This window comes from Phoenix dactylifera, chromosome 18 (assembly GCF_009389715.1).
Source record: "Phoenix dactylifera cultivar Barhee BC4 chromosome 18, palm_55x_up_171113_PBpolish2nd_filt_p, whole genome shotgun sequence".
NCBI classification, from domain to species: Eukaryota; Viridiplantae; Streptophyta; class Magnoliopsida; order Arecales; family Arecaceae; genus Phoenix; species Phoenix dactylifera.
In genome coordinates, this window is record NC_052409.1 from 3,181,333 (window position 1) to 3,201,547 (window position 20,215).

At 37.1% G+C, this 20,215-nt stretch overlaps 2 protein-coding genes across 3 annotated transcripts; one reads left to right on the top strand and one right to left on the bottom strand.

The window, feature by feature from the left end:
* Window positions 1-1,558: 1,558 nt before the first annotated feature.
* Window positions 1,559-9,539, bottom strand: LOC103723762 (uncharacterized protein At2g02148). 2 transcript variants are annotated; one of them, XM_017846403.3, is made up of 9 exons: window positions 9,429-9,539; window positions 9,008-9,322; window positions 8,631-8,757; window positions 8,156-8,494; window positions 7,914-8,076; window positions 6,804-6,927; window positions 6,643-6,708; window positions 4,163-4,426; window positions 1,559-2,094 (listed from the first exon to the last, which is right to left on the bottom strand). In XM_017846403.3, the coding sequence occupies exons 2-9, from the start codon at window positions 9,188-9,190 to the stop codon at window positions 1,993-1,995; spliced, it is 1,368 nt and encodes a 455-aa protein (XP_017701892.1). In that variant the 5' UTR covers window positions 9,191-9,322; window positions 9,429-9,539; the 3' UTR covers window positions 1,559-1,992. The 2 variants fall into 2 exon arrangements, with proteins under 2 accessions (XP_017701892.1, XP_038971324.1); XM_039115396.1 differs by having other exon boundaries at window positions 2,093-2,227.
* Window positions 9,540-12,204: 2,665 nt separating this feature from the next.
* On the top strand, window positions 12,205-19,341 carry LOC103723766 (DNA-directed RNA polymerase II subunit 4). The gene is made up of 7 exons (XM_008814800.4): window positions 12,205-12,415; window positions 13,834-13,882; window positions 17,357-17,465; window positions 17,565-17,642; window positions 17,838-17,871; window positions 17,964-18,032; window positions 18,909-19,341. Exons 2-7 carry the CDS (start codon window positions 13,834-13,836, stop codon window positions 18,984-18,986), a joined length of 417 nt encoding a protein of 138 aa, XP_008813022.1. The 5' UTR covers window positions 12,205-12,415; the 3' UTR covers window positions 18,987-19,341.
* The last annotated feature ends 874 nt before the right edge of the window (window positions 19,342-20,215 follow it).

Here is a 20,215-nt window from a genome sequence, read left to right on the forward strand (position 1 = left end):
TATAACTATAACCATTCAATCTTACTCCCAAGAATGTAGGATTGGGTCTGTGGATCAGCATTCACCATATATTTCTACTCAGAACCATCCAATTTTTAATACTATGCAGCATCCTATCGAATCACAATAGTGATGGGACTCGAGCGGAAACCAAAATAAACGGCTGATGTTTTATGCCTAGACATAATATTTAGGAATCAAATAACTCAAGATTTTGATATGGTAATCACCATGTTCTTCCATTACCGTTCTCCTTCAATCTCAAAGCCTCAACTGAATACTGACTGAACCACTCCAGGTCATGTATTTAATGAACCTTGCCCTATAAAATACACTAATTTTGCAATTTCAGTCTTATAAATTTGCGCAAAAACCAGATGTGCTTACTCCAAAACAAATATTAAAATTAGAAAAAAAAGGAGAAAAAGTACTAAAAGGTAGGCTGTCGTAAGAGTATGACACATTAAATAATTCTGGCCATGATCATTCATCCGTCAGGGCGGAGCCTTCTTCATTGGTTGTCGATTGAAGGTAAAGCCGAGATTAGATTTTGAAAATTGGGATATTCTCGTTCCTTCCTAAAATGGAAATAGAACTCCATTCAGCCTCATCTTTCAGCCTTTCATCAATTCGAAGGCCACAAACCACACAAATAATACCTGACACCATGGGCTATAATTTAGGGATGGAGAAACATTCAAGTTTCAAAAAGATGTGTGGAATTAATCAATCATTGCTTTCAAAAAGTTCTCAAAATGCAAAAAGTTTCGAAGAAATAGAAGAAAATGGTTGATTTACCAACTAAAAATAGCTAAAATATCCTAAATAATTCTGTGGTCTGATTTGCAGAACAATTGATCGGCTCTTAGGTAACTTAAACCTCTTGACCAAGAGGACTAACTACGAAAACCACAACAATACTACGATAGGCATCCCAAGCAAACATGCCACATCTCATGTTCATACTTCACTCCCATCATAACTTACCAGCAGATATTACAGTGGCACCCACCTTCAAAGCAGTAGGTGCTGAGGAAGATGGTAGAAAGTGGTTTCGAGAAAGCATAAATGATAAACTAGAATAGCACAATTTTTTATACAGATTTACGCACTATAGCTTTTCTTTTCCATCAATCGGTGGTTTGCAAACACTAATGCCACAAGTACAATACCCAGGAGGAACTCAGCCTGGAAGTCTGAAGCCAGAACCAAGGGGCAGAAAACCCTCAAAAGTTAGAGAAGATTTTGAAATATTATAATGAATTATTATAAGGGATCATATAATAGATACACCGATCCACTACTGTACGCAAAAAACAACAAACGAGGACCAGTAAAGCGGGGAGATTTTTTTGTGAATAACATATCAATTATTCATTGTTAAAGTTATAAGCTAGTAGATATTTAGTTAATTCCCCCCAAACAGCTGCGACAAGGCTCAAGTTCTGGCTATTCAAAAGCAGTTCTTTCACCGGCTACAAGACATTTTTAAATTTAATGCACTGTCCCCGAGAAAGACTGCATATCCTTGGTGCCTAAAAGAGTACAGACACCAACATTAAACCACAAAATGCGACTCAAATTTCATTTATTCATGTCAGGTACAAACTACAGTAGCAACATAGGATGAAACCAACTATAGAAACACCAAATAAAATATTGTTTTGTTTTTGAGTCAAACATGGGCTCGCATAGACTTGCTAATAAGATGTGGCAGGACCGTTATTCTTATTTCAGCCTCATAAGTCTGTCCAGGTGCTCTTTCATGGGGTTCCCATAGCTTATCATTCTCAACAGTTACTATGAAAAGAAAAGCATACGCAAATTTTGTGCCGTATATAAATCAGATTATATTTATGAAGCTAAAGGTGGGAGAAATATGTACAAGGACTAAAACAGCCAGAGCCAGAGTACCGAGCAAGCAATTTGCATTTCCCATATAATTTACAGCAGAACTGGAGCTAAGAAATTAACGTACTAAGAACCAGTTCATCAGATTCCTAACCTCTTGGTACCACATTCAGAGCAGAATTTAGAAGTCTCCCTCAAGTAGGGGGCACCACATTCATCACAAAACTTTGCAGGACTTGTGGGCTGAAACAGAAAGATCAAATGGATCAGAAAAAATAAAAGGTGGGGCATAGAGAGCGCATCTTTCAATAGTTGCTGTGGGGTAGCTTTAGTGTTATGGCACGCATACTTTCTCCCTTCATTTTGTCAATAAGTACTACTAGAAAAGGGTATAAGCTAGACCCCGCTCAAACATATACGTGTGCACAAAAAAAAGCCAAATATAAACAGAAAGAAGCTATTTCATTTGAAGGAGTAATTAGATGGTTGCAAAATAATGAAGACTGTAGACCAAATCATAGTTATTAAACCATACTGGCTGTCCTAACTGATGACTGAAGCCCTAGGCAAATGTGGGCACTTGAAGTTATTAGAACTTGGACATGTAATGCACAGGGCAGCATATAGGAGGAAGCTTGGGTTGCTTAAGGAAGAGAGAGCTGTAGCATCATATGGCAATATGAGATGAACTGTGGTACCAGGATGTCTGATTAAGTGCTGTAAGAGCAGCGGAGTCACAGAGACAGACAAACAAAGAGGTGCCTAGGAATTCTAGTTACAAGAGAGTGAAACTAAGTAACACAAATGTATCCAATACAAATATTATATAAGTTATATTTTAAAATATATTCCAAAGTTCCAGACAACAAAATATGAAACTTCAACAATATTTTTTTTGTGCAACAATAAAACACCTGTCCAAGGTGGACTATAACATCACATTAATACATGAAAAATTTCAAACAAGGAGAAGGATATTTGACAGATCATGAATAGTATGTAAATGCCATTGGTTCAAGGGGAACATGATATTTTATGGATCAATGTTATTTCGTACTTCTAAGTTTGAATCCACACAAAAGTTGGGTCAAGAAAGACAACTCTGTCGTGAAGATAAGAGGTATAAACAGGATATATCAAGTGAATGTGGGAATTATGTTTCCTCGGTTTATGTAACCACACTAGTTCATTATAGTTGCAATTTAATACAAGAAATCATTAATGCATACAAGAATATATAAATAATGTAAAGCAACACTATTTTATGGACTTCTGTCTCCACTATCTAAAGCATTATCTGGAGAGTATCGAGGAATGTTTTTCCTGAAAAAGAGTATATACCGTTTGGTCGATATTACACCCCAAGTTCCCTTTATGTTTCTTCTTGAAAGTCTACTATTATGTGAAGTGCAACTATAAGAAAAGGGAAATCATCATTGCTTAATATGTAGCGTATTGTATTGAAACAAAAAGCACTTTGAGTTATCTCAAGCAGTAAAACCATCTATAAGGTGACACAGAGTTGAAAGGGTTAAAAGAGCCTATCAAGTCACTGATCTTGTCTACTGGATAAAATTAGGCTAATATGGCTCTAAAATGGAGTAGAGCAATGTTTCGTAAAGCAAACAGGTAGAGCTTAGCAAAGAGGGGCAAAAACACATCAAGGCAAAGGCAATAGGTGATGCGATGTTTTAGGTGGATGGGTGGGTGGCATGTTTAATTCTTTTGAATATTAGATTCACAAGAAAATTTTCATTGGAATAATTCAATAATCAGTAATTGCTTGAATATCATCTGTACAGCATTTTCTTGTAAAGTTCATTACATAAAATCAATGATGTACTTTAACATATTCATGACCAAGATAATAAAACAAGATAAATAAGTAAATAATTACACTCTCCAATACTCTAAGAGGAGTAGTAAATCTGCATCTAACATAGAATCAGCCATTTATCAACAATATGCAGCTCATATCATGTCCTAGTAGGACAAGCACAACATGAGTATGTGTTTAGAACTCAGCATTGCAAGATTTTAATCTGCATAACAATAAAGGGTTTGTGCCCCTTGATTTCTACTTTTAGTTTTTGGGACTTACAAGCAGCTTTTTGGCATATTGCTTAAAGTTTGAATATAACATCTTAGAGCAACCGAATGCAATCCAATACTCTTATTTCAATTTTAGAATGAAAAATCATTAGCAAAACCAGCTTGTTAACCATGAATTATATATATATATATATATATATATATATATATATATCGCATTTTAGAAGTTATGTCAAAAGATCGAAAGATAAAATCTCACCAGCAAATGCAAACGCCCTCCAACATGACCTCCACAAAATGATTGCAAGCAAGCCAGATGTTGAGATATAGTCTGTGATTGATGTTGGTGAGGAAGATCTGATACATGAGAAGAATGTGTACACTGATGTATGTGAGATAAGTGGGCAGTGTGTTGATTTTGCTGAATGGTTTGGTTATTTGTTTGATGGAGAGGGTGAAACTGAGGCTGCTGTGGAAGTTGTTGCATGGGATGTTTTGAAGGAGACTGCTGCAAATTTTGCGGCTGAAATAGAATAAAATGCATATTACTAGTCATCTGCTCCCAAATCGAAAGCACATATACTGTTATATCTAGAAAGAACAATAAATTATTAAAATACATGAACAAGTTCATTAAAACATAATGACAAATCAGATAATGAGACTTACATAACTAAAATAATGCAAATCTAAGCAGAACAAAAACCTTCTTAAGTACCTCTTATTTTGCATGACACTCTTGTAGCTGTAAAATTGGAAATGTAAAGAATATTCACTTTCTAGTGCAAGAAATAGTTAACATCGATGTTCTAAAAACCAAACCAGACCAGATGATTGTACCAGTTAAACCGCCGCCCGGCCATGCATCTGGTCAGAGCAAGCCTTTAAAACCATTTCTACTGAAAAACTGGATTAAACCGTGTGAACTACTAGTTAAACAGGTGATTTATTCAAACAATTCCGTGTGAACCGGACTGTTTTCACTTTACCCATAAAATTCCTTGTGGGATTGGGACTAGTGCATGATTGTGGGCTCTCCCTTCTACATGCCACACTACACTTCTTTGCCTTCCTCCAGAAGTGGATAGTGGCCTCCATGGTCCCCGCCTCTCTTTCTAGGCAAGCCAAACCTCGAGCTCCACCCACAACCTCCAGCACCCCCCGATCAAGTACCACCTTCCTCCCCCACCGCCCCCCCCTCTCTCTCTCACCCCTCAACTCTCAATGCTCAAGACCTCAACCCTTGGGCTTTAGCAAGAGTAGCAAAGAGCAACACCACAACCCACAACCTCTCCATGTCTTACCCTAGCCTTAAAGTAGCAAGACCTTATACCTCTAGCTACAGCAGGAAGGCCGTGGCCATGATGGAGATTTTCTCTATGAAGTTTCTAAATTTACAAATAATATATAATATATGATTATAAATATGTAATTTAAACTTAACGTATGTATGATATCTAGTAATAATATACTTATAATATTATGGTGATGACATAGTTCAGTTCTAGTTGACCCCATAATTGAACTGGTGACCCATGACCTGGTCATCTTCCGGGTCAATCAACAATCGAAGCTTTAAAACATTAGTTGATATAATTAGATTTCACTATCAGAATTTTCAGTGATTTGTGAGAGAAAAATAGCTATCAGATGGGCGTCAGGAACTAAATCTAATGTAATATATGTAACCCCAAAGTGGAAAACAAGTAATTTATTCGCCTTTATATCATATAGATTGGTGAAATTGGAAGACATTTTTTCCTTGGTAAATAAGATCTCCATTCAAATTGAAAGAAAGGAAACTGCTGCTCATCCTAATCCTCTCTCTCGCTGCCTTAATAGCTCCCTGCCCTTCAAATATGTTTTCTTTAGCTCCAATTTTTCTCCATTTAATCCTATTTCTATCTTTGTTTATTTTTATTCTTTTTCTACGCTTAATAATTGCACGTGCCTATGGACTGATACCTCTAACAACTTCAAATTAATTAAGAATTTAAGCCTCTGAAATCTATTCACATATTAAAAGATATCAGTATTAGTGTTGTTTAATAACTAAGCTGCAATAGTCCTTTGCTTCAGTAGATCAAAAATCTTATGTGCGAAGTTCATGCCAAAATCATGTGTTGGAACAAAGATTTTTTTTTTTTTTAATAAGCAACCTTTCTGGTTCAGGGGATAAACAATACCTTCTTGAATTCTTAGAGATGTTTTTTGTAGACATATACGTGGATAAGATAATTTAAAACTGACACTATAAAAGAAAGTCGTCTCACAGATGACAGACCCTTCTTGCACTTGATTGGAAGTGATTGTTCTAGAAAATGATTTCATCCGCAATTTCAATTACTAGTATTTGGTACGTGCAATTCATGTGAGAAGAAGTAACAATGGTCATGAAACCCTCCAAGAATGTGGAGCAGGCTGAAAACTTTTATGTGGGGTGAGGCCCACGAATATTATTATTCGAACACTCTCTCTTGGAGGCCAACTTCAAGCAGAAAGTTCAGCCATACAAAGCCCCATGTTGTACATGGTAGATGATTGATGAATAGTCTTACTCATATTTAAGAATATGAAGAGAGACTGTTCTACGCCAGTCAACTTCAGTTAGTAAAGAAAATTCCATGCAAAAAATACACTTAATATGATCAATGAAGCAGACTCTTGTGGGCAACGAATGTAAGCTCGTAGAAAGAAATATCTGAGAGAGAAATTTGTAATCTTGTAATAGAACGTTACCTCATTTATAGGACGGAATCCCGTGGCATTAGACAATGAAGAAGAACTATCAGGACCTGACAAGGCCTAGTCAAATGTAAAGGAGAAAGAAATAGCAAAATTAGATGCAACTTCAATTAAGCGTGCAAAACTTGGCATCTAAAATATCATGCAGAACTTACAGCCAACCCTGGGATGTTAGAGACAGATGGAGATGCAACCCGCCTGTACTTATGACGGGGCGAGTAAAATTTATAATCTCTTGCTGAGATAGCAACCTCATGCCGACCGGTCAATCGTTTGAACCTAGCATACACAAGATGGACAGATAACCTGATCTTAATTCACATCATGCATTTAACAGTTTATTAGATGAGTCAACAAGTAGACAAAAACGATACTCTCGCAATTGTTATTGTAAAAGGATAACCTGTCAATGACTGTTTGTACAAAGCTGATGATAAATCCTACATTTCATGTATCATGGTGAGTGAATGTGTTTCATGATTCAAGAAAATAAGATATTACAATAAAAGTTCAAAATGATTTTGTATATGAACTAATTAAAGAAGTGAATCTTTGGTTATGTTATATGCCCTACTGATGGACTACTCAATCTCAACTTTGATGAAAGTACGCCCCTAACTTGAAGCAAATTACTCTGACTACAAATTACTATGATTTACACATAATGGAAACAATAATTTCTGCAAAGTTGGGTTGAATCTGAACAGCTTTGAAGCTTGAATTTTATCCATCAACCATCAAAGATACTCCATTGATACTAATTGATGGACCTCCATATTAGTGACATAATAACGAAAGTTTGCAAACTTGTATTCACTTAGGGGCTGGATAGATGCCTAACTCATATTCATGTCATATATCCCACGTGACAGGGAATAGGGTGAAGACAGGGAAAGGTATGAGTTATTGATGATTGTTACCACAGCCCCAAGATTTCCAAATCGTAAGATTGCAGGATCAATGCCTTCCCAATTCCATCTAAGTTATCCTTCACCTCATCTCCTTGACCAAATCCTACTCACGTTCATGAAATCACAAAGATATGATAGTTGGGCATCCATGCAGCCCCCTCTCCCCCCCCACCCCTTTTTTTCTGAAAAAGCTTTACATCATCTTTTTAAGCTTAAGCATCAATTTTGTCATGGCCTTGTATCTAGGCTAAGGCATTATTTTTCTGTGCATCCATGATGACTTGTATTATCATTAATGCAACCAGTCTGGATGGACAAGTGATGAGAAACATAAGGATTACAATTCAAACATACCACTCTGCATCCTCGACAGTCAGACTGCTTGGTTTCTCAATGATCACCAAACCATTGACTACTACAAAGCGAACACGTTTTTCCTCATGTACCACTAGCTCGGGAAATCTTGTCCTTGTTTCAAAAGAAGTTGCCAATTCTCTTCGCCTAAAGCGAGAAGGTCCTACAACATCAGTAGCACAAAATAATTAGAAAGATAACAAGTTAGTCAAGAACTTTCTTCTGAAGCTTCTTCAAGTTACCTTTCCTAGGAAACTTTTTTGCTAGTCTTCTATACAAACCACCAGCTGCTTCAAGAGCCACCCCAATGTTCTTCTCACGAATACCACCCAAGGAAGCAAGACGCATATTCACATCATTCACTAAGGTTTCATACAAATTTGCCACATACATCAGTGGTAAGACGAACCTTGGGTCACCTTCATATTGTATTTCTCGTGCCTTTCTTTTGTTTAATTTATCATGCCCCTGACCATAGTCAGCATCAGCAGAGTCTGCCACTTCAACTACATGCTCTTTGATAAAATGCTCCACAAAAATTTGCAAGAACCTCGCCCTTGCAGTCTCTATTGGTGAAACATCTGTCCCGATGGTTGGAAGTAAATCGATCATTTGAAATTAGTGGGAAACTAAACATAGTGCAGTTAAACTTAAGTGAAACATCCATGATAACTAGAAATTGCAAAGTGCAAAAATTTAATCGCCCGGAGAAGATACCATCGATTGTCAACATGTTGTAAGGTGAACTTGAAGACCTGCCACTATTTTCAATGGCAGATTGGTCTTCGTCAACTCCGACACCATGAAGGGGAATCGAATTCCTATATGATCCAGGTATGCAGTCCTGGCAAATTTAACAAATAAAATGAGCAACCACTTAGGTTCAAATCGAATAATCTAATAACAGTCCAATTTCCATGCAAAGATCACAAAAGATCACAGCCTTCGACTGACCACAATTTAACCAAGAAAACCTTGCATCCTATCATTTCCTCCTACCATGATCTCGGGTTCAATCTTTCGGTAAAAATTCAAACTATTGATCAAAGTACAAAAAGATTCAAAGACAGGAATTAGAGGAAAGGGAAGCATACCACGGAATTAGATTCATCGTCATCGTCCAAGCTGTCTTCAGTGACGGCATCACGATCGACATCACTGATCCCCTCAATCTCGCCTGGGCGAGCGTCTACCGTGTTAAGATCGTGCAGCGAGCCGCTGATGAAAGAATTGGCCGGTCTCAAATTGTAGTGCTGCACCGGAACTCTGGTCCCCATCGATCGACGATCTCCCTCGAACCCTAGTGTCAGACGCCTCCTCCGCCACGAGCACCAAATCCTAGCAGGAAGAACTCGTCCCGCCCGTGCTCCCTTCCACCTTCTTCCTTCTTCTCGATCGAGATGGAAACCCTGCAAGCCATAGAGAAAACCCTAGCGCCATTTTTTCGCTGTGTTTCGGAAAACCCTAGGGTTTCCTGGCTCTAGTTTTGAAGTAAAGAGAAACTGCGATCCAAACCTGAGGCCGGGGGCGAGCTTCCGCTTCTCGGAGCCTGTCTCCAAGCCTCTCACTGCAAGCTTCCGCACCTGCTTCCAAGCCGACGGCTTCCCCTAATTCCCAAAAACCCGCGCGGCCAGGGAAAGACTGCCCCCGTTCATACTAGGAAATTACCAATCATTGGCACGTGCACTGCACGTGACTGGAGGAACTAGAAAAATAAGCTAGCATTTGATTTTCCCTTTAAAAAAAATAAAAAGCATTTGATGCATTGATGTGATTTTCCACCTAGATTTATTAAATGTACTTTTATTTACATACTTGTTTCATTTTTTTGATAGATATCGTAGTTCATGATACTCTCTCACTACAATTTTCAACCAGTATTTCATTTATTCTGATGCAACAACGGTAGATTGAGAAAATGTTTTATACTTATATGAATTGAATGCAACACCCATGATTAAAAAGGTTGGGCTTTGCTTTACATGCATATAAAACTTGCTCCTATTTTATTTATATAGTTGTTCCATTTTTTGATAGATAAATATAATATAATAAAATGCAAGGTATCATAGTTCATGATACTTCCTCACTGCAATTTTCAACCAAGATTTCATCTATCCTAGTTATGATAACAACAATTGACTGAATAAACGTTTTATGCTCATGAATCGAATGCAAGGCCCTTGAATAAAAGGGTTGGGCTTTGCTATACATGCGTATAAAATTTGCTCCTATTTTATATACATTTTCTCTAACAAGTCTTCTTCTTTTCCTAAATATAATCTCTCTTTCTACCTTTATTTCCAATGGAATGTCAAATCAGTATGGGTCTATTTGGGTAACCCACTTGGGCATTGGCTCAAAGTAACACTGCATCCCCCAGCTTGAATTCTACAAGATGGAAAAAAAACTTTCTTTACTTTTTATTCATGCAATTTCAGATATCTTCCCGTGCGGTGAATCCACTATTTTCTCACCTACTTTTATACAGAATTAACCTTGTCTCGTTCATTACCTTTTCTCTTATTTGTAAAAGAATGAGGCAAAAATAAGGGTAACCCTAGCTATATTCATTTCAAAGAGAGAATATAATTGAATAGAGGAGCACTTTAGTAATGCCCAAACTAAGGGGAGCATCCTACTTGTGAGGCCCAATAGTCCCACATCGGAAGAATTCATTCCAAAGCCTGGGCATATGAAGCGGGTGTCTCCAAATCCTGCAGACGCGTTTTGGATGGAAAATAAAACCGGGGAGGAGTGAAGGACGCTTGCATGAAGCTCCGGAACCGGACAATATCTGGCAGGAAAGCCCCGTGTTCCCCCTTCATGTGGCCCCCACGTAGGTACTGGGTGTCGCACGTGCCCCGCAGAGGCGGGGGCGTGACATTTAGTATCAGAGCCGAGGACAACTCTTGTCTGATGGTGGAAAGGGTATGAGGCCCAATAGTCCCACATCGGAAAGACTCGTTGCAGAGCCTAAGCATATGAGGCGGGTGTCCCCCACGTGGGCACTGGGTGCTTCACGTGCCCCGCGCATGCGGGAGCATGACACTACTTATGAAGGATAGCCAAAGTGTCCAAATAATGAACTAGATTGTCAAACATGGAACCCTTTCGAGGGTTCTTGCATATCCTAAGTTGATTAGAAGTATTGTTTAACTATTTCATTCCTTGGCGATTTGTGGTTAGATAGAATCCTGTTAGCATTAGCAGTGGTTAGTGGCTATTATCAAAGTTGGCAGCAGTTGTTGGTATTAAGTAGACCTTGTATGAGATAACATATAGTTTTGTCTCTCATGTTTGAAGTGGAGTAGTCCTATTTTTGTTAGAAAAAGGGTGCAATCAAGCCAAGCCGAGTCGAGTAGCTAGAGGCTTGAGCTTGACTCGATTCAAAATTTTTGGACTCAAAACTCAACTTAAGATTGATTGAGCCTTAATATTCAAGCTCGAACTCGACTCGATAAAAAAAAAAAATACTCAAGATCGACTTGACTCGACTCAAATATTGGCTCAACCATACTCGAAGATATCAACTCACTATTGATTGGACCAGTTTAGTCAGCTATAGTCATTACAACCGGCATTGCCCGAAAAAAAAAAAAGAATGAGAAGAAAAGGTTCCAAATTGCTGAAGGAAGACAAGGTTCTTAAGTTATGCGTCGTGCAGTTAAAATCATTATTGATCCTTATAATAACTACAATACTTGTTATCTACTTAAAAATAACATATAAAACTATTATATTTTAAATAATAACACTTATAATGGTTGTTATAATGGTATTATAACAAAAATAATACATAATAACAGAAAATAGCAATGATATTTTTCCCTTCATTTTTCATCAAATAAATAACTACCTTTTAAAACGTGCAATCACCTTTCAAGAAAAATTTAATGCAAACGAGAATTTAAATTTTGAAAAACTAGTATTTTATTTGAAAAAGGTACAAATAAAAAAAGGGCAGCTATTTATATTATAATGAACAATATATTTCCAAATCGTTATATATATATATATATATAGCATGACTGGAGGGGTACGAAACCGTTATAACGGCCGTTATCTTAGCCGTTACAACGATTACAGCTCTGTTATCTAGTTGAAAGCGGGTCGGATACAATTTTACCGTATCCGTATCCACATCCGATTCAGAGCGGATTCGGATATAAATCTTTGCGTCCGACCGGATCCGGATACGGGAAAAAAGCCGGATACTATCTTTGATTTTTCCGGGTTGGCATTCGGGTATCCGTTTAAATATATTAAGCGTGTGTATATAGCGCATAGGCTCGGTCCGGACCCAGGCGAAACCGAACCTCGTTCGAGCGATCCCGTTTCCAATTCCCTTCTATTTCCTCTTCCAAGTAGCGTCGGAGGGCGCTAGGGTTCGTTCCCCTTCCCTCCTCCCAAGCGGCGACCGGCGATCGGCAACGAGTGCCCTTCCCGACCGGCGAGAGGAGCATCCAACCGGCAATACAAGCATCCAAGCGCGATACCAGGTGCACAAATCTTGAATCTTTGTCTCTTTTTTTTTTTTTTTTTTTTTCTGTTTCCGTGTTTGTCTTGATGATTCATTGGCTGGGAGTTGGGATGTTGTGGGGTTTTAATCCACGAGGTAGCGTGGATTTACTCGTTTGGAGGGTTTTTTTTAGAGGGGTTTACGAGAGATGGATGATGAACCCGCGGCATCCGGTGGCCGTCATCACGGATTTGGGTGTGCCTTGACGCTGTGGCCTTGATGCCAATTAGTTGATGCCTTCTCCATCAGTGCTGCGTTTTCTTTTGGATTCTTTCTCAAGCCTGTCGATGGTTCCCATGGCAATCAGGAGTGGTAGCTCTAGTCCAAGTCACGGTGGGGAAATCCTTAATATCTTTGACCTTTTTCCCCATTTTCTTGTGCTTTTAGAAAAGGAAACTAGGAATGGAGGTAGAGTGATAGCAGATAAGGATTTGTAGGATAGAATCTGGAAAGCAGAGAGTACTGATTGCTTAATAAGTTATTGATTTTTAATCTGGAACTATTGGTGCATATACACTGCACGTAGGATGTCCAATGAATAATGCAGCAATTTGCTAGTAGACAGACACATTAAGCAAGAAATATTGGGAATGACATAGACACATAAGATATTGGAGATTGCATAAAAGTGCTAAGGGTTAAACTAAGAGTGAGATGGAAGTGTCTTACTACCAGCCAAAAAGTTTAAAAAGGAAGATGTACATCCAGTGACTTGCAAGAATGACCCAATGATCTCAAGGATGTATCATTGTGAGTCATAGAACGCCATTGTGACCTGTAGGAAGCTTATGCCCTTTGAAGACTAGTTTTTCTTCATCCATTTTATTTCTTAATTTAGAAAGGGACAAACCTGCTTGATCTCCATCTTCTTCTGCTATTGCTTTTGGTTCTGAGGGAAATCTGTTTTTTTTTTATTATAGAGATAACTCAGGTATGCCTTCAGGCCTCAGTTAGAGTTTAACATGAGAAAACTCATGGCTTGGGCAAAAAAATTGAGGCTTTCGACCCTCTAAAAACGTGCTTCTCATACCTTTATTTCCCTATGAATTATTTGATGGCTAAAACCCTGGTTATGTGATCCAGGATCCTTCAATTTGATCTTATTTGTTTTCTCTCAGAAAGTTCCCGTGTATTTGTTGTCCTAGATACAAACATATCCAAAATCTGTAATTACTTCTTCTTCTTTTTTTAATGAAAAGATTGTATACCCATTAGAAATTCTTAGAGAACAAAATTTGTAAATACTTGGAGCAAATGGCCATATAATGCCTCTGCAATCTTCAACATTACAACTTCTGGCAACTTTTTTCTTCCTTCTGTACATATGCATCTAATATTGTGCATTCTTCCCATAGGAATTTCTTGATTTTCTAACTACCACTTATGCTGCTTGTGCAGATGTCTGGGGAAGAGGAAGAGAATGCTGCGGAGCTAAAAATTGGTGAAGGTGAGGGAGCATAGAGCCAGATTATAAGCATTTTAATTTGTAAGAATTTTAAGAAGTATTTGTGCCAACTGTGAGGTTAGGCATCCATTATTATACATGTTTGTTGTGTGGAAAATTATAATTCCTACAAGGGCTACATAGTTGCATGTTCTTGCATGCTAAAAATTGTATTCAAAATAGTGTTAAAGTAGGTGCAGGATGGGTAAATGCTCATTTTTACTTCAATTATGATTTTGAATGTATTTCAGATTCTAGTCACAAAACAAAAATATTAACAGTATTTCTTATTCCATAATTATATGTTAGCTGTATATATCTACTTTGTGGTTCCTGAGCAAGGTCAAATCCTCTGATATTGAAAGTTCTGAAATTGAAAGTTCCTCAAAATATTTCACTACCTTTATCCCAGTTTTGCCGGATTCACCTTTCTTTTGCAGCCCTTCAACTTGTAGTCAAAATCCTTACCTTTCCCGATCATCAGTGCCTATGTTAAACCTGTTTATGTCATCTTATATGGTTCTCCATTGCTTTGTTTATTACTAATACCACTTTCAAGATTTCAATGTGGCACTTATTATGGATTCCACCCTCCTAGTTCTATTGCTTTTTCTACCTTCTACAGCCTTGTCTTTGCTATACTCATACTCTTGGGCCGGTATTTTGACCCGCACATAACCTGGTCTTTTGACCAATAAATTTATTGTGTAGCAAGTCTTTGTGATATTTTGTCATTATTTGAAAGTTAGCTACAACTCTATTAGAGATTTTCTCATCCCTCTCTTCATTCTATAGCAGAATTTGTGTAAGGTAGAAAACAATTTATTCCGTGCGTCTCTACCCCCAAATTTAGCTACTTTTCCAAGTCCACCATATTCCTTCTTGTGCTTCTTCAGGTAAAATCTTTTCCAGATTGACCAATATTTTCAGACTATATTGTGGAGTTGCTTCCAGGATTCCCTTTTTAAATTTATTTATTTTTTTAGTTATCAAGGCAAAATTTTGATTATAGCATTTCTAAAGCATGTATTGGAGCGCAGGGTGCATAGTTGATTCTTAGCTAAAGCCTTTTGTTCTTGGGAGTTGTATTGTCTCTCTATACTTAATTGCTCCCTCATACGTGTTTTAATACTATCAACATGGTATTTAATATGAAGCTTATTTTAATTTCCTGCCAAATAAGTTCTTTTGGCACTTAACCATGAAATCATTTAGGATCTATAATAAATGTGCATTTTTTTGTTTTTTTTTTCATTAATTTCTTCAAAAATAGACTCATCCATTGAACTCCATGAGTAGACAGAAAGTTTATTATCCAGCATGATTAGATTTGAAGGTAAATATTATAATTTGTATGTTTCCTTTATTCTTATGAGTTTGTACCACAAGGCACCCTTTTTTTACTCATTTTTCTTCTTTTGTACATTGTATGGTATCTCATGTTATAATTCCTTACCTGTTTTCATCCTTACTAACACATCTTCTAGTGAATTTATCGACAATGTCTTTAAACTTTCGTTATCCTTGTGTTTGGATCTCCTCTAATACTGTATTCTTGAGTCTTGACATTCTCCTCATCTAACAATTGGTTATGCTCTTATCATTTTATAACATTATTGCTTATCAAGATTACTCAACCATCCCCGTTATTTGTGAATCCAATGCTCCAGATTCCTATATCTCCTTCTTAGTGTTTGCTAATGTATGAATATATTTATCACATTGTTTATTTTGTTCTTACCCTGTTCTAATAAAATTAAACACCACATAATTCACCTTACCTCTTATCCTTCCTGATGAAACCGTAGATTTGTAAATTCAGCTATTTCCTTGGCATTTAAAAAAAAAAAAGATTTTTCAAAGATGCCTTCTAGACCTTTGCATTCCATCCAACAATTTATTTTGCATAATGTTTTACCAGAATTAGAAGCTCTGAATAAATCTTTCGCACCAGTGTTGTAACCTCTGGTTGTCAATTGTGACATTACTTTTACTATAATACTGTGTTTTCCTTCCCCTATCTTGATAATGTGGCTTTAATTATGTCATTTGTTTGGCTTTCAGATCACCTTATGTTCTTGATCTTTCCATATTTCACTTCTCATTTTGTTCTAACTATATAAATCTTCAACTACCAAACTGGTGCACAAGCTCCTTGAGTTTATTATTCTACAATCACTGCATATCACTTATTTCGTGAAGAAAATAATCTGTATATATTATCCTACCAAACTTTTTTTATAGGTGCTAGAGGACTTGTTCAGTTGAGGATTGTAATTTGGTTTCTCATGTCTAAAACGAGTAGAGTTAGGTGCTAGAATATTTCAGGATATTAAATTTGCTTATTTGGGCAAATAGCTTGGAAGTTTTGACACCAAAAAAAGGCTGTTTGTGCAAATGTGTGTGACATTCAGGATAAGGAAAGATGAGTGGAAGGGATGATGTTAATTTGGCTTTGAAATTTTGAAAGACATTGTTAAGGAGGATTACATCTTAAGGCTTTATAGATTAAGAGTGAGAAAAGTAAATGAAGTGAAATCTCTTCAGTAGATAATATGGAGTCTCTTCATTTGAAGTTTCTTGAACTTTTGACCTTGAGACTGTAAATATCATTATGAAGGGAGGGGAAGTCGGGGTTGGGGTCTTATTTGTAGGAGAAACTTCCATGAAGATGGGAACTTTTTTATTCTCCTAAATAAAAAGGGAGAACCTTTTTGTGTTTGCTTCCAAAAAATCTAGAATATTAGATTTTAAAGATAGGTGATAGCAAAAAATGGGAGTTCAGAGGATCATTCTTTGATTGGGTTTTTCTTTCAAGGATGAAAAATCATAAAATTTTGGAGGGCAGTTGGTTGTGGAGATAGCTGGTGGGAGGCCTTGATGATTGAATAACTTCAAACGTTCATCTGGGTCAGCCATCCTTAATAGTTATCTAACCTTCTCAACCTCTCCAAGAGAGGGATGATATTTGTACTTGCCTCTTATCTCATCGAAGGATAATCAATTTGACCACTTATTGCTTCATCATACATTCACATAGTCCACCTGTTTTTTTGTCCGTTCCCGATGTCAAATCTCGAGACGCCAAATGCAATGTGGTGGGAAGTCCAGAAAGATAGATATTTATATGACATTCAAATAGAAGATTTCAAAATTAGAGGTGTTTAGAGAGGCATAACAACGTCTATTAGATTTTTGTTCAAGTGAATGATCATTTTATTTGGCAGGTAATCACGATTGATCCATTCCATGTGGTTTTTGATAATGATTGCCTTATTCGAGGGAAAAGTGGTCTTTTTGTCCCTTGAGCAAACATGTGCAATTATTCTGGTGCGATGCCATTGTATTTTGAGCGAAATATTTTGTTTATTATGCATTCCCATTCCATATGCTTCTTTTACCTCATCTAATGCACATAATTGTTATGCTATTTTGATGCCTAGCAAAAATACTTAACTTTGCCACTGTAATCTCCAGAGTTTTTGAGGGCAAAGTGCCTGATGAATTGTGAAGTTGCACTTATTCTTGACCGTAAATATGAGCAGCTTCAGCAGCTGTCTGATGATCCTACAAACCAAATATCACAGTGGGTGTTGACCAGTTTTAAATTTACACAGCTTTCTTTTCTGTATGTGCTCTCATGGCTACTCTTGGGTATTTCACCGAGTTCTGTTTTTCTATTCAGGGTGTTTGAGAAGTCAATGCAATACGTGAAACGCTTTAGTCGCTACAAAAACCAAGATGCTGTGAGACAAGTTAGAGAGTATCCTTCTTTTAATAAATTGGTTGGGGGTCTTTGCGCTCCCTCCACTTTTCTCGAAAGAAAAAAAAAGTTACAGTCCTTAAATTGTTTTCTGAAGTCAGAAAACAGAGGACTAGGAAGAATGATTGTTAAAATTTCCATTTGTCCTCAAAATTGATTTTTCTCAGTATTGTGAATTCTTAATTCAGTTATCAGAATCCTAAGTAGGTACCAATTGGCTGAATTTGAGGTATGGATGCTGCGAATTAGTGAATAGTTTGGATGCCAAGATCATCTAAATGAAGACGGCACTAATCACATGCTTTTTGTTGGGATTTGCAGCTTTGTGTGCTTGGCAATCTTTGCCCTGAAACTGTTGAGGAAGCTATTGCTATGGTCCCATCTATTAAGGTAATAGCAATAGGAACCACTTTATTGAGTAGTTCTTTTTTATTATTTGTTCCTCTTTTGTTTTAACCTAGTTGTGATGTATGATGTTTGCCCCATTCTCAATATCTTTGAATGGATATCTCATTCCTATTATTGGTTTCACACTAGTTAAAAGCCTTTACAAAGTCATCTTCACTTCCATACTGTGAAGTTTTACAAACAGAACCTCCATTAATACACTCGCAAGTTTCTCCAGGCAGGATAAAAGTTATTTTTTCCTAGAGGGGCCTTGTGTTTGCTACTTAGGGGTATTGTAGTGAGGTTTCAGGTGAAGATTAATTCTTAAATACACTTATATTTGACATCATTTAGACCTACACCATCTCACTAACATGTGAAACCTTCATGAAGTTGGGGGAGGGGCTCAAATATTAGTCCAAGGGCGCAGGCATTGGAGTTGGTAGAAAGAGGTGTACTGCTTTTGGTCACCATTGTGCACTTGTTTTTGTAGTTCTGTTTCCTTAATCCAATAGGCTCGAGTAAATGCTACTTGACAAGGTTGTTAAGATATTCCCTTATTGGAGAGAAATATATGCTACTTTGCCTCCTTTTTTCCTGGCACTGTTGCTGTAAGTCTATGTCCATGCATCAGGGGGTCCTTACAATATCTATATTTGTTGACTCGATTTACCAGAAATTTTGCTTATGTTACCCATGTAAAGCTAGTATCACACTCTTTGCAACTATTATTTTCTTGGTGTATTTTAGGTAATATATCTGTGCCATTTTTTCATATTTTTTTCCCTCGGATAAAATCCAGAACAGAAATTATTTTCAAGTATAGACTCTTTTTGAAACATAGGGGCCATTTATTTTTAATTCTCTTCTATTTGGCAGCGCAAAGGACGGATCCATGAAGATGATGCAATCGAGAAAATGCTAAATGATCTCTCTCTGATAAAGAAATTTGAATAGTGCAATCATGTCATGGGCATCTTGAACTCGTACAAACTGTCTTATATTGTTGCATGTTCCAAGGGGCATGTAGTGATCAGTCTATGTATTGACAACTGGTCTGCAGATTGAATGGATCCATTGGAATATTTTGGGCAGGAATGTAGAATGAATGTTGGTATTTAGTAGATAGATATTTGGTAGCTGTGAGTTGTGGCCTATTGTTAAATCTGTATCGATGAAATTCTGCTCTCAATCAACTGTTACAGGAAGCGTAAGCATAAGGTTGGCAGTCTTCAATATTTGGATATTCATTTGAATTTTATTCTGTATATCTGGATTCATGCTTAAGCTGGCATAAGAAAAAACGTTATGAACAATTACTGTATTTATATGCAAACCTTACTTAGAAAAGCTACATATCTGATGTATCGCTCCAATTTCTCCCGTGTCCTAGCTGTACGTGTGTTGCCAATTTAAAAGAGTGCCATGGTAATGTTACAGGAGCTATTGGATTTTTTAGAAGTTGGAACCCGTTTGGTATTGCCTTTTTTGTACCCCCTGTTTATGCTTTCAAAGGCATGCTGACATCTAGTGCTTTTAGTAGCAAAAATTTATTGCTTTCAGAAATTTTGTATACAAATGCTATCTTCAACGGCAATCTCCATTTAATTCTCTGCTAAAAATAAAAACAAAATGGTACCGGCAAAGGCTTTAATTTCTGAGTTTGAATGGGACCATATGCAAAATAGTTTTTCCTTTCTATGGATCTGCAAGCTGCAATTAATATGAGAAAAGATGTCAATCCATGGGGGGAATAATGTGCTTCAGTTTCGTCAGGTAACTTGGGCAAGTTTTGGATAAGAGAGAGTACCGGTCGGCATTTCGTTGCTGAGGTTTTTATCAAAAAAAAGAAAAAAAGAAAAAGAAAAGGAAAGAAGGGACATCATTGCTGGTGCTGGGATTTCAAATAAGAGGATGAAGTCACGGGCTTAATTTCTACACTAGAACTCTAGTTATTCCTCTCTTCATTGAGGGTATATTTGGTTGGGGAGCTTGGAGATCGAACCCAGAATAAGAAAAGAAATGAGTAGCTTTCATTTTCGCCATTTGGTTTGGTTGGAGAGAGTTCTATTTTTATTCCGATTCCGAAGAGGAATGCCCCAATTTACTAAAATCTAATACTTTTCTCATTCTTTTTCCGGTCATGAACCCAACAACTCATCGGGGAATACGTCATTTTGATTTTC

Excerpts from the sequence above, each read along its gene's own strand:
- LOC103723762 (XM_017846403.3), bottom strand. The coding sequence starts at position 9,190 with ATGGGGACCAGAGTTCCGGTGCAGCACTACAATTTGAGACCGGCCAAT. Across the intron at positions 8,495-8,630 it reads CAACATGTTGACAATCGATG|ATGTTTCACCAATAGAGACT; the intron begins GTATCTTCTCCG and ends CCATCGGGACAG. Across the intron at positions 6,928-7,913 it reads ACTGTCGAGGATGCAGAGTG|GTTCAAACGATTGACCGGTC; the intron begins GTATGTTTGAAT and ends TGTGTATGCTAG.
- LOC103723766 (XM_008814800.4), top strand. The coding sequence starts at position 13,834 with ATGTCTGGGGAAGAGGAAGAGAATGCTGCGGAGCTAAAAATTGGTGAA. Across the intron at positions 13,883-17,356 it reads GGAGCTAAAAATTGGTGAAG|AGTTTTTGAGGGCAAAGTGC; the intron begins GTGAGGGAGCAT and ends TGTAATCTCCAG. Across the intron at positions 17,872-17,963 it reads ACCAATTGGCTGAATTTGAG|CTTTGTGTGCTTGGCAATCT; the intron begins GTATGGATGCTG and ends TGGGATTTGCAG.